The sequence below is a fragment of the Limulus polyphemus genome, unplaced genomic scaffold (assembly GCF_000517525.1).
Source record: "Limulus polyphemus unplaced genomic scaffold, Limulus_polyphemus-2.1.2 Scaffold7082, whole genome shotgun sequence".
NCBI classification, from domain to species: Eukaryota; Metazoa; Arthropoda; class Merostomata; order Xiphosura; family Limulidae; genus Limulus; species Limulus polyphemus.
In genome coordinates, this window is record NW_013672692.1 from 1,327 (window position 1) to 13,913 (window position 12,587).

Consider the following 12,587-nt stretch of genomic DNA (forward strand, 5'->3'; position numbering starts at 1 on the left):
CTTTCTTTAGTATTGTTCACCCCAAACAATAGCCACTTACATTAAACCAATAGATAATTAACAATAACTTAATTAAATGTACAGAATTTAGAAACACAAAATTAAAATACAGCAAATTCTCTTAATTCTACAGGATATATCTTTTTTCGTACTGGTCTCCGTCTGATTGGCTTCTGCTTCACGTGGGGTTCATCTGCTTCATCAGGAAATGTCCCATTATCGGTAACAGTCTCATCAGTGGTGGTAACTTCATTATCGGCTTCACTGTTTTCCTTCTCAAAACCGGATAGAGTTTCTTCTTCGACTGTGTCTTTTTTAGGTGACACGTCTTCAGCAGCGTCTTTTGTTCCTGTTCCATTGTTCACTTCATCCCAACTGAAATGTCCTGGACTGTGATAATGCCAAAGCCTGTTGGCATACACCACCTTTGCCTTACCTCGCCGACCATATTTTATTCGGAAAGTCACGTCTGAGAGACGATCCACAATGTCATATGGGCCTTCCCACGGAGAAGACAACTTAGGAGACTTCCTTTTGGTCTTCCTAGGATTATACAACCACACCTTATCTCCTGGTACAAAGTTGACTTTAGTAGACTTCTTATCATAACATAGCTTCATGGAATCAGCAGACGTTTTCAAGTTTGAACGCACTTGATGATGAATATTATCCATCCTTTCAGATAAAACTTTCATTAACTCTGACACATTTTCAGGCAACTCTTCGTAAGGTGGGCGTCCCATTATCAGGTCCACTGGCAACCGAAGTTCCCGACCAAACATCAGCTTTGCTGGAGTGTATCCAGTGGCTTCATGCTATGCTGTTCTATAGGCCATCAACAGTGGAGAGAGTAATATATCCCAGTCATCTTAGCAGCTATTACATAACTTTGCCAATTCCTGTCCAGTTGTACTTTTCTACCATCCCATCAGACTGTGGAAGCAGATGAACCCAACGTGAAGCAGAAGCCAATGAGAATTAGACCAGTAAGGAAGAAGAAACGTCCTGATTTAGAGACTTTGTTGTATTTTAATTTTGTGATGTAAATTCTGTACATTTTAATTAAGTTATTGTTAATTATCTGTTAATTTAATTTAAGTGGCTATTGTTCAGGACGAACAATACTAAGGAAGGGGCAGTGTTACAACAGGGGTAGTCGCGTGATGCTGGGAGCATGCGCACTGGAGTTTCTCAAATTATCAAGGAACCCGTGAATATCTGAGTGTTTGCTAGACGCTGTCTTTTTTAGTATATATACCTGGCAAAGAAAGCCAGTGATAGATAGATATGTAGATAGATTGAAGATATAGATAATTGAGTGAAGCAAACAGTAGGCACCATAAGTAAAGTGTGTGAATTACTGTGATTTATAGCGTGTGTTATAAAAGTAGTTAAGTTTAACGTACTGATTGGAAATTCTGCGTATTACAGAATTGTATCGAGAAAAAAATAAACTAGTTTAACTAAGAAAGGGCTTGTATCGTTGAAGTTCCTCAGAAAGAATTTCTACCGGAAATTAACAAACATGCAGATACTTAACAATACATTATATTATAATTACTTATTATAATATGGTTATTACTATTTGCAAAAACGTTCTTAAATTTCAGTTATTTTTCTTAAAACATAAAACAGCAAATAAATATGTATAGTAAACAATTATATCTTAAGCAAATATATAAATGTATATATTCTAGTTATGAACTTGGTACTTGGTTGCTGCTTGCTGTAGGTTTTATCAAAATTCACATGTGGAGGATGTGTTACTAAATAATTTTTCCTAAGTTTTATATATATACATTTGAAATAACCAAAAATCATAAATTACTGTATCAGTACCACAGAATTCCACTATAATTTATCAAGCTTAGGTACTAAGCTGTATTTGGGTTCAGAAAAATATTAAATATTGTACTCACTAAAGTTTAATCTTACTTTTTTGAATCTAAAAGACCTGAATAATTTAATTGTACTGAGAAAACTAGTAGGGTACACTCTGAGCTTTCGTTTCTAAACAGATGTAGACAGAAGTAAGTTTATGTAAGCACGTCTTTCCAAAAATGGAAAGACGTGAGTGGTGCTACTGTGTTTGATTTATTACATGTAGCAACATCTTGGCAAATAGAAAAGATAGGAGGTTCATATTTGATATTCTAGCTTGTTAATATCAGTAATTTGAGTTCTTAATTTGTAAGAAACTATAGACTTTGTATTTGGACATCACAAACATCTAATTTGAACCATTGCTGCATGCAACATACCACTTGACACACAAAAATTGATGTTTATCCTAGTTTTTTATATTTACTTTTAAATTAACAAATTGAGTAATGCATAGTTCTAAAATTTGAATTATAATCTACAGTTTGATACCAAACTTATTGACATAAATTCATGAAATACTAGTTCAATATAATTTTGAATGAGAATCAACAAACGAGATGACATGGCCTTTCATCTGTGACCCATCTCGAAATGGTTAACAGACTTTTCAAACCTATTCCCACAACTGATATAAGACTAATAGGTCTATAATTCCTGGGACAATTTCTGTCGTCTCCCTTGAAGGAGGGGAGTTACATTAGCTAACTTCCAGTCCTCTGTTATTTGCCCACTATTCAAGGACTGACAAAAAATAGTAGCAAGTGGCTCACATATCCAATTCTTCACTTCCTTCAAATCTCTTGGTGAAGTATTATTTGGACCAGGAGCTTTATTATTCTTTAAACTTCCATATTTTTCCTAACAAGCTCTGAATTAATGTGATCATTTTTTTTCATTATATTCCCATTTATCAACTGTTCAGTATGTGGAATACTGCTTAAATCTTCATCAATAAAATCTAAAGAAAATGCAAAATGTTGTAACCCAGCCATCTCATTCTACCCCATTCTAACATTTTTTTACCCTTAACTATTTAAAGAAATCCTTACTGTTAATTTTTACATTTTCAGCCAACCTTTTCTCATACATCCTTTTTGATATCCTAATTTCCTGTTTCACCAACTTTTTTGATTTTCTATAATCTTCTAAATCTCCTGTCATGACAGTCAATTTAAATGACACACAAAAACCAATATTTAGGTGTTTTTACTAATGTTTACTATTAAATTAAGAAATTAAATAATACTAAAATTTGAATTATAATCTACAATTTGATACTAAACATATTGATATCTATTCATAAAATACTAGTACAATAACATTTTTGATGCTAGTTAACAAATGTGATGACATGGCCTTTGACCCATGACCCATGTGGATAGAGTTAATCTCCATTCATCTCACGTGGTAAAGAAAAAATTCTCAAAACACATAAATTAGGAGAGCGAGACGTGGGCACTCAAACCCACAATATCCCGCATCAATATCACCCTTCACAGCATCCAGACAGTTGTGGGAAAGTGACTGCTCTCCAAAGTAATAAGATAGAATAAACAGGAAAAAGAAAAATAAGGTTATACCACTGGGTGTAAATTTACATCCTAATGTTGACATTCCAGCCTCCATTATTAGTAAACAAGTGAATTAGAACTACTGTAGACAAATGATACATGTATAAAAGCCAAACCAACTTATCTAAACTAGTATAACTTCCAACCACCACCCAGTACTTTACATGTATAGTTTACATGTAATTACCAATTTTCAGACTTTATCCGAGTTTCTATTTTGTGATAAGGTGTTCATTCATATAAACAGATTGTTTAAACAACTAAAAATACTTATTGAAACTTAATGTAGAGACTTCATCTTTACTTCTTAATATTTACTTAATACATTTTCATATTTATAACAAAATGTTTAATAATTTTATTCAATGTTTCATTATTGTATATATAACAGGAACTTTTAAAATATTAACATTAATCAACATGTTAGAATGTTTCATGATGATCAATCAAGTAAGAAGAAAAAATGTGAAACTATGAAAATTGTTATATCTATTTTTTTGCCTTTAATGTTTCAGTATCTGTGTTGATTGTATTAGAACTTCACCAAATAAAGTGATATACATCGGTTATTAACTATGATTGTTGTATTATGTATTTTGATTTTAGATATAAAGACTGGTGTGACAATCTGTTGTGGAAGTCAGTTTCCTGAATCTCGTGTTTTATTACAAGAAGATCCCTTTACAAAAGACATCAACTCTCCAAAACCAAGTGATATATGTGAAAAGAATTTAAATATAAATAACCTAAAACAATCTGATATACACCACGGTATAGATAAACCACACAGTCAGGTAATCTGTGAAAAACTATCTGTAACGGTGGATTATGGAAAGCAAGACACAAGGATACATTCTGAAGAGAATCCATATCTTTGTATAGTGTGTGGAAAGAACTTTGGAAGAAACTATAGCTTAAAATTACATGAGAGAATACACACCGGGGAGAAACCTTACAGTTGTACGATTTGTGGAAAACTCTTTGTAACAAATGGTAGCTTAAAAACGCATCAGAGAATACATACTGGGGAGAAACCTTACACTTGTGCACTTTGTGGAAAACACTTTGGAACAAGTAGTAGCTTAAAAAAGCATGAAAGAATACACACTGGGGAGAAACCTTACAGTTGTGTAGTTTGTGGAAAAGACTTTTTAACAAATGATGAACTAAAAATACACCAAAGACTGCATACTGGAGAGAAACCTTACTGTTGTGCAATTTGTGGAAAAGACTTTAGAACAAATGCTGAATTAAAAATGCATCAAAGAATACACACTGGGGAGAAACCTCACTGTTGTGCAATTTGTGGAAAATACTTTAGAACAAATGGTGAATTAAAACTGCATCAAAGAACGCATACTGGAGAGAAACCTTACCATTGTGATGTTTGTGAAAAACAGTTTGGACGTAATTCTTATTTACAGTATCATAAAAGAATACATACTGGGGAGAAACCATATAGTTGTGAAGTGTGTGGAAATAAATTTACAACAAACTGTTCCTTAAAATATCATCAAAAGACACATACTGGGGAGAAACCTTACTGTTGTGCAAGTTGTGGAAAATACTTTAGAACAAATGCTGAATTAAAAAAACATGAAAGAAGACATACTGGGGAGAAATTTTACAGCTGTACACTTTGTAGAAAAGACTTTAACAAATAGAGAACTAAAAATACATCAAAGAATACACACGTTTGAGAAACCTTGTCATTGTGATGTGTGTGGAAAACAGTTTGGATGTAACTCTATCTTAAAAAATCATAAAAGAATACATATTGGTGAGAAACCTTATATAATGTCACATTTTGGAATAATTTAAACAATAAACTTGTTTTTATCCAATAATGAAACTTGACATTGTTATGTGTTAAGGAGGTTGAATGTCAGAAAAATATATAAATTGTAATTTGCTGATTGGATAAGTATTCAGTTCCCTGTAAGTCTTTTTGATAGGTCTCTACCAGCTTTGCACAATGAGATGGTGTAATTTTTGCCCATTCTTTGGTAATTGTTAATGCACTGCAGTCTTTAAGTCTAGCTACAAATTGTCCATTTAATTCATGTCAGGACCTTGACTGGGCCTTCCAGGACATTCACTTTCTTCCTTTGAAAGCAGTGTGGCTTTGGCCTTGTGCTTCGAATCATTGTCCTGCTGAAATATGAATTGTCGAACCAGTGGAAAACGCTTCAGAATAAACTATAGTTTAAAAATACATTGGAAATTACACATTTGGGAAAAACCTTACAGTTGTACAGTTTAGGACATTTTGGTACAAAGAGTGTAATACAGTTGTAATAACTTCTGAATTAAAAATACATCAGATGATACATAATGGGAAGAAACGTACAGTTGTGCAATTTGTGGAAAACTAGAATAAATGGGGAATTAAAAACATGAAAAATATACAATAGAGGAGAAACCATACAGTTGTGAAGTTTGTGAAAAGCAATTTTCAAAAAAGAATGTAAATAAAAATAATACTTATAGTACACACTGAAGAGAAACTATACAGTTTTGCAGTTTGTGGAAAACCATTTGGAACAAATAATAAATTAAAAATTATTCAGAGAATACACACTTGAGAAAAACAATACTGTTGTCTACTGTGTTGTGAAGAACTTGGAACACACAGTAACTACTACTGAATGTGGTAGTTGTTTATAAGTTGTTGAACCACGAGAGACAAGATTAAGGTGTACAGATCTAACTTTGTTACTTTTATTTGTAAACTATTGTATGTAATAGTACGATAAAAGTAAACCTGAAGGGAATCAAAGTACAGAACAGTCATTGTCTCTGTAAAATAACTAACAGTTTTTCTTTGTACAGACATTAGTTATTGATTAGAACCAGTTTCCTTATACTAATGCATGAACTTGGTAAACATGTACTGAGAATGTGCTGTTGTGATTGATTTCAATGGATTTGACTTTGTACCATTTTACAGCCTTCTGGATTCTGAAACTTCAACGTCTCCAAACCTCCAGTTTCATAATTTTTTATGGTGAAGAAAGTAATCACTGAGTTTGTATTAAGATTGTTTATCAATATTCTATTTATTCTTTTATCATGTTCATAACAGAATAGTTTTATTTTGTCTAAATTATGACATTTCGAGATATTTAAGTTACATGTATACCTTTTAAAAGAGCACTTTAAAATATTTTTGCCAGTCAACATGTTTATCGGACACAGTATTAAAAGATTGCTATGATCAACCGTAACAGGTGGCTGTATTGGCTAATCTTTTGAGTTTGACTTTAAATCCAGTTACAAGAGATTTTATTAAATCCAAGTATACAGTTGCGAGTGGAGTACACAAGTGACTAATTCAAAGAAGTTTATTGTAAGAATAAAGAATAAACTTGGAGACTGAGATTCAAAATACGACAAAACTTTAATGCAATATGCTAAGATACTTGGCTACATTGAAATAACCAAAAGTATCTTGAAACATGTTACTATCAAAACTCATCAATTTGCATCAGTAATTGTTAATAAATTAAACTATCATTTTGTTACGTCTCTGTTCGTTTGATAATTTCCCCTAAAAATTTTTCCCGAGGAACTTCAGCGATACAAGCCCTTTCTTAAATAAAACTAGTTTATTCTTCCTCAATACGACTTTGCAATACACAGAATTTCCACAGTCATTTTAACTTAAACACACGCTAAAATTTGCCGATGGACTGAGTCGAAAACCCTGCAAAAATTATTGCAGACATTGCTGTAAAAGAGAGGATGAACTAACCAGGTAACATCAAGCTAAAGTCAAAGTGACTGAAGGAGTTGATGATGATGAAGGGGAACCAGGTATAGATATTAAATCAGAGCAGGAGAAAGGCCAAGATTTGAAGCCAATAAATTCTAAAAGCAAGTGTTTTGCACCCTGCTTGGGAGAAGGTGTCTAGTCTAAGCCCTGTGACAAAGAACTATTGGGCACATTGGGACCAGCTGAAGCTTGAAGATGGTATTCTTCTCTGGTGGGAAATTGCAGATGGGATAATGACGACCTGGCAAACGGTTATACCGAGAAAGTTGAGGAAAGTTGTGTTGCGTTAATCCCATGATACTGTAACAGGAGGACATCTCGGAGTTAAGAAAACATTTAGTCACCTACGACACCAATTTTACTGAATAGGTATGAGACAAGATGTGGAAGAATGGTGCAGAACATGCATAAGGGACGTGCTCCAATGAAGTTATATCAAGTTGGTGCACCAATGGAAAGTATAGCCATTGACATTGCCGGTCCTCTGCCCCAAACTCGTGCTGGAAACAAGTAAATTTGTGTGGTGATGGATTATTTCACCAAGTGGCCTGAGGCATATGCAATACCAAATCAGGAAGCTACAACTGTAGCTTCGGCTACTAGTGATTTCTTCTTTAGATTTGGTATGCCATATGAACTGCATTCAGATAAAGGCCGTAGCTTTGAGTCAGCTGTGTTCCAAGAATGCTGCAAGTTGTTTGGCATTCGAAAGAACAGGAAAATGCCACTTCATCCACAGTCTGATGGGATGGTAGAAAAGTACAACTGGACACTGGGACAGGAATTGGAAATGTTTTGTAATAGTCGCCAAGATGACTCGGATGTCTTACTATCTCCACTGCTGATGGCTTATAGGACAGCAGAGCATGAAGCCACTGGATACACTCCAGCAAAGTTGATGTCTGGTCGGGAACTTCGGCTGCCAGTGGATCTGTTAGCAGGACGCCCACCTTATGAAGAGTTTCCTGAAAATGTGTCAGAGTTTGTGAAAGTGTTAACGGAAAGGATGGATGATATTCACCATCAAGTGTGCTCAAACTTAAAAACTTCTGCTGATTCGATGAAGTTATCTTATGATAAGGGATCTACTGAAGTTCGCTTTGTACCAGGAGACAAGGTGTGGTTGTATAATCCCAGGAAGATCAAAGGGAAGTCTCCTAAGTTCTCTTCTCTATGGGAAGGCCCATATGACATAGTGGATCGTCTCTCAGATGTGACTTTCCGGATAAAATGTGGTCGGCGAGGTAAGCCAAAGGTGGTGCATGGCAACAGGCTTTGGCGTTATCATGGTCCAGGACATTTCAGTTGGGATGAAGAGAACAACAGAACAAATGACAATACTGAAGACGTGTCACCTGAAAAAGCCACTGTCGAAAAAGAAACTCTACCCGGTTTTGAGAAGGGAAACAGTGAAGCCCTTGATGAAGTTACTATTACTGATGTGACTGTTACCAATGATAGGACGTTTCCTGATGAAGCAGAAGCCAACAAGACAGAGACCAGTGTGGAAGAAGATACGTCCCGTAAAATTAAGAGACTTTGTTGAATTTTAATTTTGTGCTTGTAAATTCTGTACATTTAATTAAGTTATTGTTAATTGTTTATTGGTTTAATGTAAGTGGCTATTGTTTGGGAAGGGGCAGTGTTACGACAGCGGTAGTCACGTGACGCTGGTAACACGTCATGATATTCCAGAAGGATCGGGGAACATCACGAATAATCCAGTATGTGCTAGGCGCCCTCTATTCCTGTATATATGTGCACCGGATAACATGAGACTAATTGGAACTGGAACAACAGACAGAGAGATTGAAGATATAGACAGATAATCGAGTCAAGCCGTAAGTAAAGTGTGTAAATCATTATGAATTATAGCGTGTGTTTAAGTTAAAGTGACTGTGGAAATTAAGTGTATTGCAAAGTTGTATTGAGAAAGAATAAACTAGTTTTATTTGAGAAAGGACTTGTATCACTGAAGTTCTTGGAAAGAATTTTTACGAAAAATTAACAAACGAACACAAACGTAACAACACCAAGGAAAAAGCAGTATTACAACAGCGGAAGTCGTGCGATTCTGGGAACATGCCCTGGAGTTCTAGAAAGATCGGGGAACCTGTTAAATGTCCTAGCGTTTGCTGGACGCGCTCTATTTTTAGTATATAAGCCAGCAGATAAATTGATAATGGGGATAATCAAGTGAAGCCGTAAGTAAAGTGTGTAAATCATTTTGAATTATAGCGTGTGTTTAAGTGAAAGTGACTGTGGAAATTCTGCGTATTGCAAAGTTGTATTGAGGAAGAATAAACTAATTTTATTTAAGAAAGGGCTTGTATCACTGAAGTTTCTCGGGAAGAATTTTTACGGGAAATTAACAAACGACCAGAGACGTAAAAATTTTTACTTACAAATTCTTTGCCACACATTGCACAATTGTAAGGCTTCTCTCCTGTATGTACCTGCTCATAACACATTATATTACATTCATTTACAAACTGTTTACTCCATTCTACACAACTGTATAGCTTCTTGCCAGTTATGTATCTTCTCATGAGTATTTAAGTTATTTTTACTTACAAATTGTTTACCACACACACTACACAACTGGAAAATTTCTTGCCAGTCCAGTAAACCCTCTTACAACGCAGGATCTTCCAACACAGCTTCGCTTAAACACGCAAAAATAAAGGCAAACAATTATCTGCCAAACACAGACAATTCAATTATGCGAGGTTCGGCCAACGCGCATGTATATGATCACTGGCGCGTCAATTTCACCAACCACGACCTTTTTGTACTGGTTTAAAGTTTTTCTATATTTAATACTTCTAACTATCAATATAGTGTGTATATCTTCTCCAAATTTGGCAGTCTTTCAGTTAATATTACAAATCTGTCACATAAAAAATCATTTTTAGTGAAGTATTTTTAATAAACTATAATAAAGATTTGTCCATGAACATATTTGTTTTGAATAGTCCATATGCAAAGAAATTGTCATGTTAAGATTAAAAATATCTTTTCTTCATATCAAATTTCCCTAAAATCTTCTAAATACATTTAAAACGTGTTTTTTTTCAGTAAAATTTTGTATTATATTGTTACGACATCGAGGTCACGTGACTAGTATCACGCCACGTCATTCTTGAACTTTCACGTCTTTTCCTTAAATCTCGTGATCTTTCTAGATATAGTGTAGTCTTATATATATAAAACCAGCCACGAAGCGACGGGGAGGTAATGAGTAATTGAATGTATGCGGACAAAATATTGTTGGCCACGTGAGACGTGAGTTATAGCGTTGTTATAGAGCGACTGTTGACATTAAGTGTATCGTAAAGTTGTATTCGGAAAGAATAAAAAAGTTTTATTTAAGAAAGGACTTGTGTCGCTAGAGTTTCGTCGGAACGAATTTACGGAAAATTAACGAACGAACGGAGACGTAACAAATTGGTGTCAGAGAGTGGGATGGAAAAGAAAAAAATGGAAACGAGAGGCGGCAAATCAAACTACAGCTTAGCAGACTTGATGGCAGCAATACAAGAGCAGCAAAAGAAACAAAAAGAACGAGAAAAGGAACAAGAAGAGAGACAACAGGAGTTGCAAGAAAACCTGCAACAGTGGCAGCCCGAACAACAAAATAAACAAGAAGAGAGATTACAACAGATGTTGGATGAAAAAGAAAAGAAACAAGAAGAGAAATTAGAGCAGTTGTTGGAGGAAAAGAAAACAAACAAGAAGAACGATAAGAGAAATTACAGCAGTGGTTGGAGGAAAAAGAAAAGAAACAAGAAGAAAAATTACAGCAGTGGCAACTGGAGCAAGAAAGGAAACAGGAAGAAAGTCAGCAGAAACTACAGAAAAGCCAACAACAGTGGCAAGAAGTACAAATGGAAAACATTAGTAAATTTAAAAGCGAATTAGATACGTTAAAGGACGATATATTATCATTTACACAAGTAGGATACATTAGCCATCGACTTAACCAGCCTCAAACAATGGCAAGCCCCTTCCAGACCATGCAGCTAAACCGTAATGCAGACATCTTCAGTCCTGCTAGAAGTCACATCCCAGATATGAATGTCAGTAATAGGAGTGACCCAGTGCAAAGGAAGCCACAGCAATTCGATGGGAAGGCACCTTGGGAAGCATATAGAGCACAATTTGAGCTACTGGCAGAGATGAATGGATGGACAGAGGAGCAGAAAGCAGTATATCTGGCTACGAGCTTGAAGGGACAACCACCGGAAATACTTGGACAGTTGTCAGCAGATGACAGGCACAACTATAGAGCACTGGTAGCGGCTCTAGAACTCAGGTACAGAACCCAAAATCAGTCAGAAGTCTACAGGGCAAGGTTCAGGACGATAGTCCGTGCTAAAGGGGAAAGCCTGCAAGAGCTGGAACAGGACTTCGAAAGCATGGCACACAAGGCCTATTTAACTGCACCACCCAATCTCCTCAAGTTGTTGCTGAAGGATCAGTTTGTAGATGCCTTGGACAGTCCACAACTTAAGATACAAGTGAAGCAAGCACACCCCTCTACCATGCAGGATGCAATGGCCAGAGCTCTCGAATTTGAATCCTACGTTAAGTCCAGCACAGAGGTACCGAGGTTGGTACAGTCATCTGGATTCAAGGCCAGAAAAGGTCAGCTTTCAAAGAAGTTTGAGGGACTTTGCTGGCACTGTAACAAACCTGGGCACAAGAGAGCTCAATGCTGGAAACTTCAGCACAGTGGAGATGATACAGCAGGAAAGGCTGCTACCCAGAATGGTTGTTGGAACTGTGGAAAGCACGGACATTTGAGGAGCCAGTGTAGGAAGAATATTACTAACAAGTCGGCCTCAAGGAGACCAGTAGTGGTTGGTGTTGAGCGATGCTCACCAACCCCCATTATGAAAGTCCCAACAGCTAGGTGTAAAATGCCAAGCACACACAGTGTCTATGTGACAGGAAAGCTGGATGGCCAAAGTTGGAACTTTGTCATAGACTCTGCGTTTCAGCAAACCCTTGTAAGCATAAAGGTGTTAGATCACGAAGGAGTACCAGAAGCCATACAGAAGCTTTATGGTGTGACAGGTCATTCTACAAGATTGTGGGGAGCAGTGTGGGTAACTATTGAGCTTATGGACATAAAGGACAGACAGGAAGTATACTTGGCTGACATTGAAGACGAATGCATGTTAGGACTGGACTATCTACTACCAAGGAAGTTTGTAATTGATTTTGATAAAATTACGTTTGGGAACAACAAAGGCCAAGTTGTGGTAACTGTTAAGAAAGAGGTTGAACTAATTAGGTGTCATCAAGGTGAAGTCAAGCCTACTGAAAGAGTTGATGATGATGAAGTGGAACCA

The 12,587-nt window shown here is 35.9% G+C and overlaps 1 protein-coding gene across 3 annotated transcripts in view; it reads left to right on the forward strand.

Annotated features, from left to right (window-relative positions):
* Positions 1-2,970: 2,970 nt before the first annotated feature.
* Positions 2,971-12,587, forward strand: part of LOC106474332 (gastrula zinc finger protein xLCGF3.1-like) — an 11,461-nt gene continuing 1,844 nt past the window's right edge. Inside the window, exons 1-2 of one of the 3 annotated variants that reach the window (XR_002613929.1) lie at positions 2,971-5,071; positions 5,872-6,063. Coding sequence is in view for 2 of the 3 variants with exons in the window: in XM_022402639.1 (XP_022258347.1) it covers positions 4,031-5,071; positions 5,872-5,955 (1,125 nt within the window). In the remaining variant the exon portion in view is untranslated. Of the gene's footprint in view, positions 5,671-5,871; positions 7,016-12,587 lie in introns of those variants that run through there. The other 2 variants (XM_022402639.1, XM_013935023.2) reach the window with 2 other exon arrangements.